The sequence below is a fragment of the Panicum hallii genome, chromosome 7 (genome assembly GCF_002211085.1).
Source record: "Panicum hallii strain FIL2 chromosome 7, PHallii_v3.1, whole genome shotgun sequence".
Taxonomy (NCBI): Eukaryota; Viridiplantae; Streptophyta; class Magnoliopsida; order Poales; family Poaceae; genus Panicum; species Panicum hallii.
This window is the reverse complement of record NC_038048.1, coordinates 35,664,132-35,685,945: the sequence shown is the minus strand read 5'-3', so window position 1 is coordinate 35,685,945 and position 21,814 is coordinate 35,664,132. Positions and strand designations below refer to the sequence as shown.

Genomic DNA, 21,814 nt, shown 5'->3' with positions numbered 1-21,814 from the left:
ACTAGAGCAATGTCAATCTCTGAGGTAAGCACTAATAAGAGTTTACAATTAATATTAGAATTTTTTATTCTTAGCTAATTCCTCATTTCCTTGGACTAGGTGAATGTTACTTGTAGCCCCCATGAGAAGTTTTATGCTGTCACAAGAGATATGCGCTGAGCATCATTTCCTCCGAGTGTAAAAGTGAGTTTATTTATGGGATGCCAGGCTTGGTACCTTTTGATTACTACTAATTCTATTTGCTTGTTGTCAGTCCTTGTGCTTGGATCCTTTATATGCAAAAAAGCCGTCGGTGAATTCATGCAAATCAAGATATCATTCCACACCAATCACATGTTTTAGGCAAGGTTGTATGCCATTTTGTTTACCGGCATGATTGTACAATAATCATATCAAGAAGGTAGAAGCTAGTATTGTAAACTTTGCTACTAAAGGTAAATTGTGTGATACAGACTAAGTTCTAAGAACATCTCTCCCTAATAATTTTTTTAGCATTATTTGGGTCATTATTGTAGCAGGTTAGCAATAAGTCACCTCCAATATCCACCCTGTACACATGTGTGTGTGCCAACTCATTTTATCCTCCCACATTTACCTTAGGGCCCCAAGGGCATCCGACTGTAACGTACCTAATCCCTACTGATCCCTTTCAATCCTCTTCAATACTCACCAAATCAAACAAGCCTATATTGAGGCCTTCCTACTCTGGTGGTGGCCGGCACGGCCAGTTCCTTTGCCGCTACATCGGATTTGATGGCTTCCGTACAAGCTACTTCCTTCCACATCATTAGCATATGTTGACCTAATGACTTGATGTCCACGTGCTCTATTATTGATTCACACATCATGACAACTTGAACGCCACCACCGTGGACATGTGGCGCCATCTAGGGTCAGGAGGTGCCCTATAGGATGAGTGGCTAGAGCTTCTAGGGCAATAGCATCATGGGAGTGGAAGGCGGTTGGGAGAATGAGAAAGGGTTTGAGGGAGATGGGAGACTTGAGAAGAGGTAGCGGTACAGGGGCCGCGATGGGGTGCACAGTGGGGAGGAAACACTACTGGAAAAAGAGCTATCGGGATAAAAAAATATTAGTATTTTTAGGTGGATGGAAATCTACGGAGACCTTTAATATCGGATGGTGTTACCAACGTACTAAAATAGACGCCAAGTCGTCTTCTTTAACTTAAAATATCTTGCGGTCTGTTTGATGGAACGGAAGCAACTAAAGTATGGTTACTGTAGTAGAAGGGCTGAGTTAGAGTGTAGGGTTATTTGCTATAAATTGGAGGGCTTTTACGGAAAATTTGGTGGATGCGACATTCCACCGTACACCTCGTGCTCAAGTTCTCAAATATAGAGCTCGGTATGATTAGCCATGGATGTAAGAACACGTAGATCGAGTAGGATATGGAATTTCCATGATGCATACCGTTAACCGTCTCCTAAAGACAAACTGAATTCCATGACACCTGTAAACCGATCTCCCATCCTCTACGGTTCTACTTCTACTACCATTTACCAACAGCTGCCATAGAGTTCCGATGGCTCAAGTTCTATGTGTTTTCGGAGCGTTCCGGTGACAATTTTATTTGCCTCTTAGCCAGCATTACCCGAATCACGGGGAAATGAACTATCATCACCGGATGACATTTCAGCAAACTGAACCACAAATCAGCAAGGTGCGCGACAGCACCTGCGCGCCTTCTGCATTTACCATTCCAGATTAGGTTTGTCAGAAACATCGAATTGAAGCAACCTGAAGCTTTTCATGATTATCACAGTAGAATGCCTGGAGGTGCAAGTAATACAAGGATGGTGGTAGCGCCTATTGTATGTCGTGCCACCAACAATTCCGGAAACAAAATAAACGAATATTTCACATCATGTTGTAGTGGCGTAATATGCTCACAATAGACAACATGCAGACTAGCAGACTACGGACTACGGAAATGGAGGCATGAAACCAGAGTCACGACTCTTTCAGGCCTGCCTTTGGTAGTCCCATTGAGTTGAGTTGAGTTGACATTCATCCCAATCCCAGCGATATTCTGAGCTTCTATCCTTTGAGTAGATGCTAGGAAGATGCAGGAGATCTAAGCTGATTCATTCTTTGTGAGCAATTTGAGCACCCTTCCTATGCGACAGGTGCTTCTTTCTTAGAAGTTGGTCATATGGTCTGGTCAGGACAAGGCAAATGCCAGGATCACTACCAAGTGCCAATTAGTGTGACAACTTATCCTCTACGATATAGTTTCTTCTCAAAATAACTTCCTAGTTGGGGTGAAATAGAGTTTGCAGCACCCTGAACACACTTTTTGTAAGAGAAGTCTTCAGTTGTATCATCGTTCCTCAGTAAAATGAAGCATCTTGTATCTGGGTGACTAGGATGCAGTCCAATCTGCAAGGAGGACAGATGTTAAAAGAAATGGTCACAACATCAGAAAACATCAGAGGAAATGTCAGCCTCAATGCACTGCGTATAATGTTTATAGCATGCAATAGTATTAAACAAGGATATATCAGGTAGTTTCTTCTTTTAGCACGGGTGCGTATGTAATTTTGAAACCTGGGTGTGTGTTTTGGTTCTTTGGGTGTGCTATAAGTGTTCTTTACCCTCTTTATCTTAATACACCGCTCTCCTGCATGTTCGTTAAAGAATATATACACGCACACAACAATGTAAAGGAACCATAATTTAAAAGAAACCTACTCTTTGTAAACTGAGAGGATTCCTTCTAACAGTTTCATGATTTCACAATTATCAGAGTTAATATGAGTAAAATGGCAAAGCTATTTCGAAAAGAACATGTATCATTTATACAATTATCACCTTAATTTCTTTTACTCCAACACCAATCTTTTCAGCCCCTTTAGGATGAAACTTCAGGGCTTCGACTAATTGCGATTTATATGGCTCCATCACATATCCATTTAATGGGTACCTTCATGCAAGTTAAAGAAGAAATTACATAAATGATAATAAAGATATAAATTCAAAAAGGAAAAAGGAAAATAAAAATATGCATAAGTCGTACAGAAATAAAACCAGTAAAACTAGGTCCATGGAGGGTGATATTGTCTTACTCTCTTAGCATGTTCTGTAACGAAGTGCGCATATCAATAATGTTATCCCATATACCAACTTTAGCATGAAGAAAGCCATGGTCGATAGTTATGTTGCCACCGTTGATGGTCGCACTGCCTTTAGACTTGCATGCTAACCTACATCTCGAAGCATTCTCAGTACTATGTCTGCAGGAATCCAAACAATTCTTTTCAAAATTCTGAACTTCAGGATTGCATAAGAAACCATAGATGCTCTCATTTTCTTCTGGTTTATGTGGCTGCAAAATATGGTAACTGTTAGCATGAAATTAAATATCTGAACATTCTAGAAGTACATTGAAGATGGAAGTTTACTTTCTTCATCAATTAGATAACTAAATGCAGCAACCAAATTCTGCTTACTTTTTTTTTGAAGAAAAATTCTGGTTAAATTCAATGGGCAAATACACCAGTCAGGAGCTTAGCTTAATCAATCGAATCATTACGAAGAGCTAACATTGTTATTGTAAAAAATAAAAACAAACACTCTTTGTTAAATATCCATAGACAATCAAGAAGCATGGAGGCCAATAAACAATAGTATGCACAAAATTGAGAGAAAAATTATTAAATAACCCATCCCTGCTTCTGCGAAAAGTAAACTCCACAATTATAAAGCAGTACAGTAAATATTGGTGTAGTGGCTCGATGCTCATCAAGCCCCTCGAAAAACTGTCATTGTCACTTTCTGGGAGTGCGTTTAAGTATATCTAGAAAAGATTGTGCATGTGTTACTCTGGTAGCGTGATTTGAATACACACCTTTCCCACATGCATAATTTCAAAAGGCCCTGACGTCCCATTGAAAGGCTCTTTGCCCCAAGCAATTGCATCTAGACTTCCACACAGATTGTCCACTGAACATTGCTTTGCAGCATTTATAAAACTTTGTGCAGGCCTCTGCAGAAAGCACAATAAAATCATAATACGATTCGAGCACTTAAACAGTAAATTCATGTAAACCAAATTAGTACAAAAATCACGGAGTACTTACAGAAAAACATGCTTCAGAAAATGGAGATGAGATTGACAACCGAGTGCGCTGCTGCTTTAAACCTTGACTGCTTAATGAATGGAACTGCCCAGTCACAGACAAGCTATCTGCAACAACTAGTAAGTGCTCCCGACGAACATTTCTTCCAATATCAGCCGTTACTGATTTTAAAGACTGAAAATAGAACAAGTAAATCAAATTCTACAGATGAAATGATAGCAGGCAATCAGGCTTGAGAAACATCAAACACAAATCTTCATCAACAAGTGAATCGAAAACAAATGGCAACAAATATAGGGGCACATACTTCAACAAAGCATTTCCATGCCGAGTCTATGCCATATGAACAGAAAATATCATATACATTCTTTGGTTGACTCTGCTCCCAGTCAATCAACTCCATTACTGGAATGCAAGCATTTTGTAGAGTAGCCCAGAACCTCCCAGCCTTGCAATGCTCAGACATACCAACTTTCACGAGAAGTTCACCATCATGCCGACACTGGATCTCGACATCCTTAAATTCCAAAAAACCTGCACAGGAAAAAAAATGAGCAGTAAAAAGCAAATATTATCAGAATAATAGACATACCAACAAGTACAACAAATTCAATCTTCAAGAGTGTTGTTTTCTAGGGAAAACTTAAATACGATAGCATGTTCTGACTGGTGATAGCTTCAGTCCAGAACAACTCCCAGATCATCAAAATGAGCATCTGAGGAAGATTCCCTTTTACCCAAGTTTGTAAACATCACCTGATGATCTGCCATACTATACTAAAAAGAATAGTCTTTTGAAGGAAGCCAAGATTTCTCAGAACCATACATAGAATCGGTATAACTTGGTGCACAGTGCTTAACACATTCAATTCCTTGCCAAGTAAGTTGGTTTATTGGTGTGACTTGTTTAACTTGGTTAACACATTCAATCAGATTCTATAACCTACCTATTTTCTCCAAACGAACACCAATTCAACATGAGAAGTTCCTAAAAGATTTGTAAATATATCTGAAATGTGATCGACCACCAACGACAATTTCAATCTTCAACTCAACTGGAAAAAAATAGGAGTACCTTTGCTTTTATGTCTCCATAAAAAAACTACTTTATTTTCCCAAGCAAACGTTGTCTCTGACTGTCTGGACCTATAAAGCATCATGCACATCGATAACTTACTATAAATTAGTTTTGAGGATTTGTTAATTGCTTTCATTCCCAAATCTAGTTGGCTTAGCTTGTGCTAGCAAATGGGTGGTTTGCACTTGATACATTCCTAAGATCTCTATATATCTACAGATCTCGAATCAGCCAAACTTCAAATCACAATTGCAGTATGGACTAATATCATAGCTAAATTTATGGTTAGTGTCTGCTTAAGACAATACAATCTGTCACTACAAAATCATCACAATAGATATATGGAATATATTTTGTTAAAAAAAATCAAACCATAACAACCTTTCAGTAGTGTATCCAGTATGATTGGAATGACTCTTTTCTTGATAGTGTCCAACTGAGACATGGAGTTGGATTCAGCTTGTGCTACCACTGTGATACAGCAAGTTGAATTTTGAACACACTCATCACCTACTGAACGTTTTCTGCAGAGAAGTATTTACGTCAAAAGATATAGCATACGAGACGCAAAGAGAGAAGTAGACTACGGCTAGGTTTGGTTACTACAGGGTTTATTATAAGCCCCGTCACATCGGATGTTTGGATGCTAATTAGGAGTATTAAACATAGATTAATGACAAAACAAATTCCATAACCCCTAGGGTTTTTTGCGAGATGAATCTATTAAGCCTAATTAGTCCATGATTAGCCCATGTGATGCTACAGTAAATATGTGCTAATCATGGATTAAGTAGGCTTAATAGATCCGTCTCGCGAATAAGCCCTAGGCTTATGCAGTTAGTTTTATAATTAGCATATGTTTAATCTTGCTAATTGGTATCGAAATATTCGCTGTGACAGGACTTATTATAAGCACCTGGAATCCAAACAACAACTACGTATAGAGATGCTTGTATGATTATAACAAGTCTCTGTGGTGCCACGTATGACATCTACTGCCAAATCAAAATTTAAACATATTACTGATTTTGTTGTAATAATTCAGTGAGTCTAATTATTTTAATATAAAATGTTTCGCAGAACAGATTCTCAACAAAAATATGAAGTATTTATATCTAACGAGAACCATAGTAAATTCAAAAAAACTTACCAAGCTAGGTTCAGGTGGATATATTGTATGAAATTTGAGGTCTAATTATCTGATACAGCATAAAGAACCTACACCAATATTTTTTTTCAATCTTCTGAATCATGTACATGGAAGAATTGACTTATCAGCTATAAACTAATGCTCCTTGCATACAATCATTTTGTAATGTGCAGTATGCAAATACTGAATATTTCCTGTCTTCTTGGTACAAATAAACAAATCTAAAATATATACCCATAAAAAATTGGCAAAAAAAGAATGCAAAATTAGCTACCTATGTATCAAGGTGCAAAGAAAAGCAACGAACCAACGCTACAGAAAGAAGCAAATAAAGAGAGAGAGACGCTCATCAAAACACAATAGCTTTGGTACTTACATCTTTGAAATACGAACTGATGGGATTTCATTGTTTAGCTGGTTTCTGGTGGCGTCATACTCTTTTGTAAGCTCTTCTACAACAAATCCCAATCCTAACCTTTTCTTCTTCATCATTTCCTGTAAATATGCACATAACGAAACAGATAGTTATGTACCAATTTAATGCATGCAAAGAAAACAAAAATTATTGTTCATTTACTTAAAAAAGAACATAACCTTGCTTATATGAAAATGGGTGGTCCAAGGTCCTCCTTTTCTTGTTGTGTCACATCCATCATATCTAGTAAAAAATGCAACTAATATTGATCCAAGTGCACAATATTAAAAGGTAAGATGGCAGAAAAAACAATACTTTAGTGAACTAACATAATCATGACGGTTTCAACCAAATCAGAGAAGTTAACTCGCTCGAGATGGTTTTTAACTTCTAGGGATGCATATTCCAGACCGAATCTATGCTTCTTCAAATTCTTTGACAGGAAAAGAAAACCAACATGATCACCAGAATTTGAAGCCTTGTGACACTTAAATACTTCCTGCACAGCAAAATAAAACATAGTGTCAGGAGAAAAAATTACAGAGGACAATGGCCACAAAATAAGTATAGAAATTAACAACAGATAGAAGAATGTTACTTGTAGATTCATTAGAGGGGAGTCCTCTAAACCATTAACTGGGTGATCCAAAGCTCCATATGCAGCTTCTGAAATCGAACAAGCGGCCCAAGAACCAACAGGGGCACCAATTTCATCTACCCGATCACGATTACAGTACATATCATCAGCAGTATCATAAGAGAATTGCAATATGTGCTGCCCGTAAGAACTTCTAACAGTTCCATCATAAGCAACGTGTAGATCTCTCAAGTGATACATTAATTTTCTCGTTAGTGTCCCAGGCACATCAGCATGCTCACTGAAGAAGTTTGCCCTTCCAGATATAGCATGCAGAAGACACTCCAATGGATTTAAACCCTCAATGAAGGAATTCCTGATTACAGCGTAAAGGTTTTGACCTCCCACATGTCCGTTGGTACCCTCAGCTTCACAATTTAATGACTTCTGCCTATTCCAGCTAATACATGAGAGTTTGGAAGGAATTCTGAAGGGAAATTTGCTTGCTGGAAGTTGAAGACCAACACATGCAGTTTGCTGCGCATATTTCAGCATGCTACCCTTGCTTCCCGCATTAATCATCACCACCATCGAGTTATCATTGCTAACATGTTGTTGCACCATTTTTAGGAGATCGCTGAAGACATCTTTAAATGCCATGATTGAAGATCTGACAACTGATAGATTGCTCTGAATATTATCAGATTGTCTGTAAATTACATCTTCAGTTTCATCATGACACTTTAGAATTGGTATGTTAATAGGATCTAGCAATATTTGCTTGATTCGGAAAGCTTCTTCAGCTTCATCCAAAGCCAGTTTGACTCCCTCAGTCAGTTTTCTCCTTGAGTAATGATCTGAGAACATATAGAGATCTGAAAGAGAGACACTTAAACCCCTCATCGTTAAGAACTCACATAGTACTTCTTGGGCAGAAGAAAGGAACTCAAGTGCCTTGTGACCATACTGTTTGAACATGATAGAAAAGAGACCAGATGTGCTATTTTGTAGCCAAGAAGACCCCAATGAGCAGGTAAGAACTTCACTGTCTATTATTTGCAACTTCCTATCACAACTGAAATTCATGCCTGAAGGAAGAAGCATGCTGAAAAATTGTTTACCCGTCCACAGAGAACCTTGAAAGTCCATAGATTTAACTACTGCTGGTACTGGTGTTTTTGATACTGAAAGGCATAGCATTTGAAGCTGCTGTAATTCAGATTTTTTCAGAAAAACATCTGTACTTGTTAACAAATATGCAGCAGCTAGAGAGTCATGTGTTAGTGACACTAAACTTCGACCATCTTGCATATTCAACAGCTGCTGGTGTAAGCTTACCAGCTCTCCAAGCTCAATTCTTGATCGTATAGATTGTGGGATATATCCATGCAAACAATCCCCGTCAAAGTCTCCCAAAAAAGGCGTACAGCATAGTGGATTGATTGATACAACAGACTGAATTGGAAGAATTTTTGTAGATAATGCGATCAGTGAATGTTGATGGACTGAAGGAGGCCTGTTGACGAGAATAAGATCGCCGTCTTGCAATGGTCTATAGGCAATGTCGCCAACTTCTAGCTGGTTTGCCTTCCGAATAAACATTAGCTTCCCACTTCGGCGAATAAACAGTTCTTCCTTAGCTAGAAGGTGCAGGTTGCACTTGAAATTCATATTTTCTAAATTATAAGAACTAACATGCTCAGAAACAACCAAATTTGAAGCCAAACCTTCAGGAATGCCAATTTCCCATAACCTAATTTTTGGGTCCCCAACCATAATACTCCGAAAAGCATTATCTGATCTTTTGCTGAGAACAGCATCCTTTAGCCATTTCATTCCGTATGTATCTGTGGTTGTCTCCCCATCTGTCTTTCTAGAGTATAACTGAAACAAACAAAAATGTCAATGAATTAAGCTAAAGACATTTGCTAGGACCACAGTTGTAATAAAATCTTAGAACTTATTGTTAATAGGCACTTAACAAAGTTTTTTTTCATTTTTCCTCATTCCGAAGTAACTTTCATAAGATATTTGGTAGCTAAAGCTATGAGGATAATGACAGATTTCAACAAATTGAAGGTTTAAGTTCCTTCAGTTCAATTGGATTGAATTTGTGTGGCAATACATGAAGTCTATGATGCGTGGAAAACTGGAAACTTAACACACGTAACAGATATTGATATTCCTTCGATATTTGTCAGACACACATATTCCTCTGATAATCATCGGACAAGTATCGAGCATGTTCATGATTTTCACGGTGTATCCTGTAACATGCATTTAAGAAGGCTGACATTCTCTTTTGCAGTCAGGTTAAGTTCCAGGAAAAAGGCTTAGCTGCGTAGATCATATGAGTGTGTTGAACAAAATAAAAAACAAAAAGCTTCCTCAAATAAAAGAACCTTACATTTGTCTGACGACCCAATCAACCTTGAATTGTTAAATATAATGGTTCATCGACAACAACTGGATTAGAGGAATTTAAATGGGTTTGGACAGAGTATAAAATATGGTCGAATTGTTTGCATTTAAACACAGAATTTATCTAAGAATTTAGTAGATCTGAGAGATCAGGATGACATATATCATGCTATATAGACATTGCAATAAAAAAAAAGAAGACAACACAAGCTTTCTTGCCTTGGATGACTTCAGGCATTCTGAAACTCGGCTTGAGACAAGTGAACTTGCAAGAACACTGAACTGCGGATGCTGACGGTAGTCATCAATTCTCCTACTGACATCAACCATCCTCTTGTAAGCCTTTGTTCTGTCATCCTACTTCAAACATGCAATGAACGAAATTGTATGTTTACAAGTGAAAAGCCAACGTGGTTCAAATGCGTAGTGTAGTACAGTGCATCAGACAGTTATAGCATGGACGTTTGAACAAACCTAATCCCTTCATTTTTAAATAAATGTCAATTAGAACAGGCTAATTAGTTCATATATCTAAAAAAAGAGGGAGTATAAGGAAAACAAAGAAAGTTCTAGCTCCATTTGGAATGAGGGAAAAAAAGCTTACGCATCTGGCAGCACAATGATGAAATTGTTTCCCACCATGTCGCATAAGTAGAGCTCACTAGTTTTTCTCAAACATTCAGGAAAATTGCATCCAGTATAGGAGGGGGGAAATAGGGTTACAAGGGTGGATCACCCACCTTGGAAACAAACAAAGAAGAGATAAGGATAGATAGAAAGACAGAAAAGCAACACGCCAGGCCACATAGGTCAGACTGCAGGCTAGGTTGGGGGCTTGGGTCAATACTTTATGTTAACCCCTCAGCTCAAGCCCGCAGTCCACAGATCAACGTCTACCAAAACAGCACATACAACCGTCTGGACCTCCAGAAACACTGCCTCAAAGATGCACGAATCATGATGCTTCCAGATAGTCCAAGCACCGGATACATCAGAGAATTTGGTTCTATGATTTGCCATCCAATAGTTTGGATTTTGCTGCAGGCCATCCAGATTTCAGATATCTTCACCATTTCTTTCTCAAACATGCAAGAGAGACATGTGCTATTTGATTAAGGAAGGAATTAAAAAGGTGACAAAGATAAACATGCAAACACAACATGCGCGTACCACGCATCCACACACGCTAGACAAATAGACCAGTCGCGACAAGGACAGTAAAGAGACGACCACTAACACTATTCTAACCAGGGAGGGAGACATAGAGTAGCCCCATGACCAAGTTCCTGAGATCCTCCCAGTGACACAAGAGAAGGCTCCTTCTTCAGCGACCGTCCTAACCACCATTTCTTCACTAATGGAGTGAGAGGAATAAACAACTTGAAATCCTGATTTCAAGTGACTCCATGCAATCTGGCAATGGCATGGAGTGAAGAAATTTGAAATCTGGATGGTTGGAGTGAAGTGGACATAATTGATGGCAAATCAAGCAAAGAACAACTCGAAAGGCATTAAGTGAATTTGCTCTGAATTAAATGGCTTTCCAGAGAGTTACCAAAAGATTTAATCTAAACTATACAGAGAGTAAGCATTTGAACTAAAAGAAAAGAAGGTTACTAATCATGAATGGATGGAAAATAATGAATAGATAAAAGATTTTAAAAAAGGCATGCTACTTACAAAAGTTAGGCGCCCATCTGAAAGACCATATCCGATTTCCACAACACGATGGCAATTAGGAGTCACTGGTAAACATGATAGAAACAATAGCTCCCGCCTTGAAACAAACTGTTTTATAAGTTCAGGGTCACTTTTCTTCAACATGTGAAAGACCTGTAAATATGGCAAATGAGATCAGGGACATTCTTACTTTCTGAAACAAGATATATTTATGTGAATGTGAGCAGCAGATTGCCCTTGTTTGGTACATTAAGTACTTCAGACAATACAAATAACCCCATGGCCCCTTTTATGTGTCCTACACGGTACATTTTAAATCATCAGTTTCTGATACTAAAATATGGGCCAAATTAACAGTGACCATATTAAAAATGATCAGACATTAAGTACTTCAGATAATACAAGTAATCCCATGCCCCCTTTTATGTGTCCTACACGGTAAATTTTAAATCATCGGTTTCTGATACTAAATATGAGCCAAATTAACAGTGACCCTATTAATAATAATCAGACAATACATGGTCTTTTCTCAGGAGAAAAAACAGTGGACCAGTAAATCTAATCTGGAAGCCAACACAGAATAGCCTTTACCAAAAATGAACGGCTGGAAATGAACACATTACTTGGTAGGGTGATAATATTATCTTTGTCATAGTAGACTGCAATTGCTGATTCTCAGAAGGTACAAAATCCCAATAATCCTGGGGGAGGCCTTCAAGCGAACCTTTACCCTTTGACTTATTAGACACTCTGTCAGTAGCTTCTGCAACAATCGAAATTCTTTCCATCACACTTGGGCTTCTGTGAAGTTTACTCTTGGATAACAATACTCTTGGACTTGACAGCGTCTTAAAGATTACGCTAGGGTAAAGTTTAGAGCCATCCTTCTGTCCAGTAAAAACACAAGATTTAATACAAGGTGGAGGAAATATGCCCCAATAGAACTAAATATGCACTTACCAAGCAATACTTGCATGTTGCTCGAACCGGTTCGCTCTCCAATCTCTTGAATAAAGCAAAGAGTGATGTGTAAGAGAAAGAAACATTAGTGTCATAACAAGTGCGCGTCTACTATTTTTAGGAATAGATAAAACCATGGTAAGAGAATGCAGTAGGCATAACACCATAGTAAACACCTGTTTGTCCTACTTTCCCTAAAAGGAGCAACCCTTGGAATACCAGAAGCAGGGTCACACAGGGGGAAACATAAACAATGAAGAAACAAAGGTAGCCTATTATGACACATAGAAAGATAGCCTATTTCTGAAGCCCATTTAGCACAAACATATCCTGCATAAACATGACAAGCAGTCGTGTGGGACTAATAAAGAAACCGTTACCTACCTAAACATAAGTAAACTGAACCAGGATGTTACTTTTAGCCAGTTAGCCATGTGCTTCCATATGTTAAACACTAGATACACCATCTTGGGTGAAGTCACTTGTAAGCAGTTCAATAACATCAAATAAATCTATAAGTGGAATAAAGCAATTATATAAATTCATCATGCCTGAGAATGGTATTTCTACAGTTTCACCTAGAGTTGATTCAATTGTATGATTAACTATTAGTACAATTTAAAGAGTTATCAAATGTGAAAAGAAATGCTCTGGCATGAAACTTCGATGCAGATAATAAATGATATTTATTTTCATGAAGATGACTTAACACGAGACACAAAGAAAAGAGACTTATTAGGTAATAAGCATCAAACTGGTATACACAATTTTCTTGAAAAGCATTCTATTGTTTTTGTATGTATCAACACCTACTGAAATAAGTAAATGGTTATCTAAGAGGTAATATGCAGCAAACAAATTCATCAATGAATAGCATAATTACAAGTTCACTGTAGATGCATTAGTAATGATAAGTACTACTGATATTTATTTTAAAGTCGTTTATTCTCTATGTAGGAATCTCTGGCCCATTTTAGTTCATCAGATCAACAAGGAGAGCTCTCGGCAAAGGCCCTCATAATCTGAAAGTGATTCGGCGACTAAATTATGGTATTAATGAACTTTGGCAAGATATAAAACATGCCGTGCTTAGTGAGGATGAAAATAGCTCGGTGTGGAAGGTACCTTCAAATCTATGCTTTCCCTTGGACTAAGACAGCCAGGACATATTTGATTTAGAAAATGAACAACTTCATCGATAAAGTATGGGTTGTGCACAGTTGCCGCCAGCTTAGTCACACCGAAATGCCCTAAAAATTTGACAAGTTGGATCCCTTTGCACTGAAATGCACACAAACTACATGCTTCGATACTGCATGCTTACATTTTGAGGTAAGCATGTTTATTTTTACTCACCATCACAGTCACGTTCACTTTGCGATCCACAAGTCTCACACTGCGGTGAACCATTTGGTAGCCCTAACTTGGGACTAGTGACATCACTCACTTCTATTATGCTTATGCTGCTCAATTTTTCCTGACATGGTTAAATGATTGTAAAAATATATATATCTGACAACACAAAGCAATGAATAGAATAATCAAATTACTCTATGTACTGACTTGATAAAAAAATAAACATTTGCATCAATGACTAGAAGCATGGGTTGCAAATTGTAAAAACTTGCTACTCACAAAAGGAGACAGTGAAGCATAAAAGTAAAAAAAAGCTCAGCACTTTATTTCCAAGGAAAAAGTTGTGTTATACAAAATTAAAAGCATACCATATCTGTACTGGTCATGAGATCAAATTTTATGGCATTAAGAGTAGCTCTAGGAAGTTCGTGATTTAGGTCCATCCTGCACAACAGTCACGTGGGAAATAATTCATGATGATGAAGTAGAAACCACACAGAAGGAATAAGAGAGCAATAATGTTAGTGTAAACAGCAAAAGGTACAAGATAGCTCTGAATATGATAGTTGAAGTAAAGTTCTTTGATCAATAGTATAATTAGTTTTAATGAAAAAGGAACACAAAATATGTAACACACTACAATGATGATAGACCTGCCCTTAAATGAGAAACCTTAAAATAAAGACCAACCTAGGAGGGATTTGCTGGCTTTTTATTAAGAAGAAAATACCAAAATTCACCTCGACGAGGACTTAAACCTAGGTGGTCTAGGTGTACATCCACACCCACACTCTGGCAATGCAAGTTTATAGTGTATCCTAGTTTGTTTCACTGTTTGCAGGCTACACCACACAGCATTTAAAATACTTACATCACAAGATTCCTCGATGAAACTACTTGGGAGAAAAAGGAACTGAAGAGCACTACTTCAAAATGGAAATAAGAATAACACCAAATGCCCTAATAAACCATAGGCAGGACCTAACCAATGTAATATAAATTATATGCAAGAAACAATATCAGGGATACAGCCCAATGTCACAAGCATCAATATATTTCATTAAAAAGACATCACCGTGTCTCATGGGAACCCCCCCCCCCCCACACACACACACAAGAAAAAAAAGACACGCACACACAACCTACAACGTTCTACACAATATCACTAGCTGCTGCCCATAGCAGTTACCTATCGAGGGAAACCACAGCAACAAAGAATGGAACAATAATCAAGCAGCCGGTTTTAACCAATCATAGATAAAGTATGAACTGCTTTGCCCTTCAACTACTCCACATGAAAACCTCCAATCTAAACACCAACATTAACAAATGAACAAATATAAATATAATAGCATGATACCAAATAACTAGCACAGAGAGCTTACAGACAATTGCTGCTACATGTGACAAGTTCTGACCGCGGTTGTGCTCCTATTGCCTACCATCGTACACTCTCTTTCTCATCATCGTAGAAGATGTTATTATTTTCCCATAACATCAGACAAAGCTTCTGAATTATGAAGATAAATAAATGAAGGTTTCTGGGCTACATTCTGACCTCCAGTGTCCGTTGATATTGATCAGGCAAATTCCAGGCACTTCTTCACGAATGCACTAACTTCAAAGAAGTATTTCAAGGAGCAACTACAGATCGATTTTCAGGGTGAGGCACCAGACTAGAGAACCGTTGACACTGTCCCGACAAGGAGCTTGTCAGGTAACCAGCTCTAGGGAAGTGTTCAAGTGCAATTCCCATACCGCAACCTGCAGGCCTTTTTAAGGACTTATTCCTTGAGGCACCCTTTGACAACACGAGCCACGGTGGAGATCAGGACTATTCCATCGAGAATTGATGGTGGTGGGGACTTTGAAGAAGTCCTTCAGAAACAAGAATTTCTGGTTTTTCTACCGTTGAAACACGGTTGCCTCGACCATCCTCTGCAATGACGTGGGCTTGACGAGAAGATGAAAACAACACACAAAAAACATCACGCTCGGGATCAGCAGACACCGTTCGCGACTTCTCTCAAGTAGTCACCTGAGCACATGCACCACAAACCTTCGATTAGTCACGTGCCCTAACCCCGTAGATGGCACGTGCTAAAACCCTGGTTTGGGGGCTTCGATTCACCAACCCCAGCCTCACACGACCGCGATCCCAACACGCAAATCCAGACCCCCGCACAATGCGGAGGCGAAACAGAGCAAGCAAGCAAGCACAGCGGGAACAGAGCATGAACCGAACGGAAAAACCCCAACCAGCGATCAGAGAAACAACCCAACAATCAAGCGCTGCACGCGAGCAATGGACCACCCCGGGATCAGAAGCCATGTGGACAGGAGGAATCGCTCACCTCGATTGAGCCGGCGGCGGGGGGCGGATAAGCTGAAGGGGCGCAAGTCCTCCGAGCCGCCCTCAGACACCATAGAGGCGACACGGCATCCTACGAGGCTGCGGGAGAGGACTGCCAGGAGGCGGCGGCGGCTAAAGTCGCCGGCGAGCTCGCCGCCTCGGGCGTCGGTTGCGCTAGTGAAAGGGGTGAGGAGAATCTCTTTTGGGGTTTTCTCAAGGTTTGGTTCTCACCTTCTCGGGTTTTGCGTGCCTATCACTGCCAGAGCCCCTGGAATTTCCCCCTCTTGAATCGTGGCACGGCTCGACTGGCGTATATAGCGGAGGCCAAGCCGGCCAAGCTGGGGAGTGCCGGAACGGCCGAGCAGCAGCGTGCCAACGGGGGATAGAGCAGCGTAGCGATGGCGGGCTGCCACTGCGGGTCGGGCGCGGTGGTAGCAGTAGGGTGGGAAGATGTGCTAGATTCACCATCCGTTGATATGTTGATCGACGGCCTTGATGGTTCCACGTCGACCGCTCTCATGCCACCGCTATGAACATAGGCATATGGAAGCTTTCAATTCGCGAAAAGATCATTTGGAAGTCTGATACAACACGAGGCATTATTTTACGAGCTACTGGTTGCGGTAATGTAATATTTGTTACTATGTAAATACGATGACCTGATGATACTAATGATTCAGTTGTATCTTTTCATTAAACAACATTTAAACTGTTATTGATCTCTCTATATATACAATGTCACAAATAAAATCAAATTACTGAATCCTATCAATAACCAAAATCTAGACAAAACTGTTCTATCTTGTGCTTACTGTATATCAGTATAAACAGAAATTTGCAAGGACGCTAGACACATCTATAGCTTCACAGGACAAGGGAGGAATCACTGGTTCAAGAAGCTTAGGGGCAAGACATATATCCTATAGCTTGACGGTGATGTCTTTTTAGTGAAATATATGGATGCTTGTGACATTGGGCTATATCCCTGATATTGTTTCTTGCATATAATCTATATTACATTGGTTAGGTCCTGCCTACGGTTTATTAGGGCATTTGGTGTTATTCTTATTTCCATTTTGAAGTGGTGTTCTTCAGTTCCTTTTTCTCCCAAGTAGTTTCATCAAGGAATCTTGTGATGTAAGTATTTTAAATGTTGTGCAGTGTAGCCTGCAAACAGTGAAACAAACTGTGGTCATACTGCCCTTTTCAATGCGGTCAGTTTGTTCTGCAGCTGCTTGTTGTCATACTGCAGTCCGGTCTGCTCTCTGAAGTTGCGATAGATGTGTTGCCACCCCAGCTTAGTTAACCCCTTGTTGTTGAAATTGAGCTGGTTCTTCTCAGCTATGCATAGGTCCAGGAACAGTTTTGTTGTCGCCGCAGGCCTATTGGCACGGTTGTTAGCCATCTGAACCCAGGATTCACATGCAGATAATAATTTGGTAACGTGCGCTACAATTGTTAAACGAACAAGACAACCAGCACACATAAAAGTCAACAAAAAAATGCAAAAGTACGTAATTGAAGATGAAACTTGCCTTCGCACGTGGCTTGGCGCGGCTGGAATGGAGGTTGTAATGCCTGGCTGGAGGGGGAGAGCACGAGTCCGTAGATGACGATGCCAGTGTGGGCAATCTTTGCCCAGGTGACTAAACTTCAAGTAGTTCGCAGCAGCGGAAGGAGCAACAGAAACGGAACCTGTGCAGTGTACAATGACAAAAAAAAAATAGGCTCACTGCTTCTGAAACAATGTGGTTCGATAAGTAAACAAGTAGCAAGAGAAGTCAACATTAGTACGTGTGTAATATGCGATAATTGGTACAAAACTCGCTCTGAATTCACATAGGGCATTAAGTGTGATGTTTAGGTGGTTATAGTTGCAATGTGAAACTAAATCTTTTTACAAACTGAAACTAAATTGAGATTGCATGCAAACTGAAAAAAAAATTGAGCTTCCATAGTGAAATAAATAGTGAAACTAAACTGAATAGAAAGTGAAACAAAAACTTTATACAAACTGAGTACAAATTGAAATTGAAATAAGAACACCAAGTGGCATTGTTTAAAAGGCGTCGCCTAGTCGTCCAAGCGCCCAAACTTTCTGGGCGTCGGGGTCGCCTAGCTCCGCGCGCGTAAGGCATCCGCCTTGCCCGATTAGGCGTCCGAGCCTCGCCTAAGCGCCCCTGGCAGACGCCTAATCCCGTGAAAATCAGGGGGGGCGCGGGGGAAAAAGCTGCGCGCGCGGGAGGAAATTGCTCCCGCGCGGAACCTTCCGCCTGCCGCGCGAGAAGAAATTGGCGTGAGAGAAAAGGGCAGGAGGTAAGGAAGAGAGGGGGAGAGAGGAATTAGAATGGACCTGCCCTTCCCTGCCAGGCTAGAGCCGCTGGAGCTCCGCCCCTTCCCCGCCCGGCGAGATCGGTGCCGGCACATCCAGCCGCACGGCGCACCAAATCCTCGCGAAGCGCGGGCTCACGGCACACCCGCGCAGCACTCTACATCTCTGCTCATCACGTCCCCTGCAGCAGCTCGATTGGAGCCCAGCCGTCGGCAAGATCGAGCAGTACAGCTCCGCCCTGCCTCCCTGCCGGCTACCAGCTTCAAATTGCCTTCCCGCAGGCCCTCATCAGGTCTGACCTCCCTTCCTGCAGGTCCCCCAGTTCCGACCTCCCTTCCCGATGGGCTACTTAGAGACTAGTTTGTGGGTAATTAGCTTTTGAGAGATGAGGCATTAGATATTTCACTATTTCAGATTGGCTATCCTGCTACCAGTAGTCTAGTACTATAGTAGTAGTGTAGCACTACTTATTATGCTTATTATTTTCTGGATGCTTATGCTAAGTATTGGTAATATTAAGAACTAATTAGCTTCTGAATTTTAGTGATATTATATTTTTAAGATGTTTGTATGGCGTCGCCTAGGCATCCGGAAGGGGTCGCTCGCCTCGCCTCACCTTACCGCCTTTTAAACATTGCCAAGTGGATATCTGAATACAAACGGAAACTAAATTGAGCTTGCATAGTGAAATAATATGAAAAATTAAGCAGACTAGTGTATATCTCTTGGAAATTGCCCAGGTTGAATCTGTAAAAGGCAAGTAAATTTTGCCAAGCATGAAATGAGCATTTTCTGAAAATGCAGAAATATACACCGCAAAAGAGTTAAAGGAATGCAAATATTACCAGGAAAAGCAGAATATCGTGAAGTATGTTGTTTAGGTGGTGGTAGTTGCAGTGTTGTCTTGAGAAGCCATGTGGGATTTGTAAACAAGGACACCTGTGTAGTGAATAGAAAGATGTTGAGATCACAAGCAAGTCATAGTCTGCTTCAAACTATTTTAATTTTTAAATTTTCCTGGAATGCCATAGGTATTACATGTAATCAGTACAGTGTGTTAGTGAAAATTGCTAGACTATGCTTAGACTCATATATACTGCAACATGAGCATTTTTACAACATAAACATAAGTAGTTAAAGAGGTTGAGAAGCGCATATTACCAGACAAACCAGATTATCCTGAAGTATGATGTTTAGGGGCTTGTAGTTGCAGTCTTGTCTTCACTGTCACATATGGGATTTGTAAACAAGGACAGCTGTGGAGTCCAAAATAACAAAAAAAAAGTTTCATGAATAAATGGCATGCTTAAAAAATTAAACAGAAGATCAGTAAATAAAATGTGATTACAGGAAAATGGTGAGTGAAGTAATTGTACCTCACTAGAATGGAAGCTTATGCAAAATGAAGTCACTTGCTTTGTTACAATAGTAAGTCTACCAAGTCTTGGAGGAAGGTACTCTCTGCACAATAATAGTAAACATTGCACTTAAAATTAACCTAACAATAAGTCAGTAGAAAGGATCAGCAACTTAACTGGTAAGAAAATTATGAATCATTTGCACTTGAAATTGAGCAAACAAAAATTGGAAAGGATTATTGATTTTATACGATTGTATGAATTCACCAGTACGCATCATGTATCAAGTATCAACTCACTGAATAAAGAGTGAATCTAAGTGGGTACACACAACCAACTAACTATTGGAAGGCATAAATTTCTGTATGCATGCGAATTAGACCTTAACCCCTAGATGAAGCACAAGCCTAGGATAGTACAGGTCTAATTCCACCTTATCCCTGTAGGTTTCCTTATCAACAATCCATTCTGTGCAAGGAAGGTTTGAACTGTCAGAAGAACACGAGAAAAGGAAACCACATCTAACATGAAAGAAGTTTTTCGGGCATGAGATATTCAGTTGTCAAACAAAAAGTGTGATACATGCAATTATCATTGAGATAAACATAGGCTTCCTTTGCCCCTTTTTATTTAGCAATCTTTCTTAGCAATACAAGATGGAACAAAGCAACGCAATGATGCTAGCTCACAAGGACTCCCAAAAGCCCCCACTTACATGACCAGGTATCATCGCATCCGCGGGTGCTCCTGTATTCTCTCTGTCCTCGTCCTCGTCTTCTCTCAGCAAGGTTCAGCGTCGCCTCCCCCAGCAGGCCGCCTTGCTCGAAGCCTGCACGGACGGCATTGCCCGGGTTAACATCCATTGCTGAAGCACCGCCGGCGGTTAATCACGAAAACGTTAGCGGCGGCGTCGGCAGGTCGCTTACGGTCTCGTAGACGAGGAACTGGTCGATCTTGTCGTTGCCGGCGGGAGCTTGGTGGCCTCCAAGATGGGGCCCGCCCACCGGCACGCGGCGCCGGCGGCCTCGGGAGAATCGCAGCGGCGGCGCCCACGGAGACCGCGCCGGTGCAGCGGGGGCGGGGCGGGCGCGGGGACACGGTGACGACGAGCGCCTGCGCGAGGATGCCGGGGGCGTCGCAGGCAACGAGCGGGTGGAGCGCGACGAGGAGGCCGGCGGGGCAGCCGAGGAGCGGGTGGAGCGCGAGTGAGCCGGCGGAGGGGGCGAATCGTCCGGCGCCGGAGAGGAACGGCCCGGCACCGCCTCGATCTTTGCGCTCGAGGCCGCGGCGAGGACGGAGGGAGGCCGACGGCGGGAACGGCGGCGGCGGCGCGTGTGCGCGGTGGAGATGGAACACCCTAGTGCGACTGGGAAGGAAAAATGAGAGAGGGAGAGGATACGAGGTCAGGCGCCAGGCGGCGTGGCTCACGGAGCATGTGGCGCACAGGCCCGGCACAGCTGCGGCAACAGGCCATCAGGGCAGGCGGCCCAACCACAGGCCGACACCCGCACGCGAGCAGGCAGCTGGGGCAGGCGGTACAGGCCAGCATGGCCGGGGCGGCCCGGCACGGCAAGCGCGCAGGGTCGTGGGGCCCTGCTACGTAGCAGCCCGGTAGCTGCTGCGTGAGGACAGGCGGTAAGGATCCTAATATTTAATGGTAATACATATAAATTTTAAAATAAATGGACTTTAATTTTATATTATTTTAATCTAAAAGTTTAAAAATATATATACGAGTCAAGTCAGGAATGTGAAGAAGGTGCAGGACCGAGGGCTCTGCCCTTGGGTGCGGGGTTGAGAGCGCGAGCAGGCGCTGCGGAGGCCTAGCGCCGACAATGCGGAAGAAGGAAGCGCGGGGTCTGGGTGCTCGGCCAGGTTTTGTAGGGGCTCGGGACCCGGCTTAGGCTGTCTCCAACGGCGTGCGGTAAAACATCCTGTTCCGTAAAAATACGGGATACTGTAGCTCCGGTGAGGCTCCAACGGCATCCGCTGTCGCGTGCTCCAAAATGGAGGAGGAACGCTGCGTCCCGCACA

At 41.2% G+C, this 21,814-nt stretch overlaps 1 protein-coding gene across 11 annotated transcripts; it reads right to left on the bottom strand.

The window, feature by feature from the left end:
* Nucleotides 1-1,748: 1,748 nt before the first annotated feature.
* On the bottom strand, nt 1,749-21,192 carry LOC112899233 (DNA-directed RNA polymerase IV subunit 1). 11 transcript variants are annotated; one of them, XM_025967617.1, is made up of 24 exons: nt 20,707-21,192; nt 20,496-20,609; nt 19,799-19,883; nt 19,584-19,678; nt 19,268-19,361; nt 17,626-17,785; nt 14,106-14,181; nt 13,738-13,858; nt 13,507-13,631; nt 12,382-12,426; nt 12,045-12,308; nt 11,422-11,574; nt 9,961-10,098; nt 7,342-9,204; nt 7,073-7,242; nt 6,923-6,986; nt 6,705-6,823; nt 5,560-5,702; nt 4,408-4,634; nt 4,101-4,274; nt 3,869-4,006; nt 3,087-3,346; nt 2,833-2,944; nt 1,749-2,400 (listed from the first exon to the last, which is right to left on the bottom strand). In XM_025967617.1, exons 7-24 carry the CDS (start codon nt 14,178-14,180, stop codon nt 2,236-2,238), a joined length of 4,356 nt encoding a protein of 1,451 aa, XP_025823402.1. In that variant the 5' UTR covers nt 14,181; nt 17,626-17,785; nt 19,268-19,361; nt 19,584-19,678; nt 19,799-19,883; nt 20,496-20,609; nt 20,707-21,192; the 3' UTR covers nt 1,749-2,235. The 11 variants fall into 11 exon arrangements, with proteins under 11 accessions (XP_025823402.1, XP_025823408.1, XP_025823404.1 ...); XM_025967623.1 differs by having other exon boundaries at nt 12,045-12,305; XM_025967619.1 differs by lacking the exons at nt 19,268-19,361; nt 19,584-19,678; nt 19,799-19,883; nt 20,496-20,609; nt 20,707-21,192 and adding an exon at nt 18,444-18,973.
* Between the last annotated feature and the right edge of the window lie 622 nt (nt 21,193-21,814).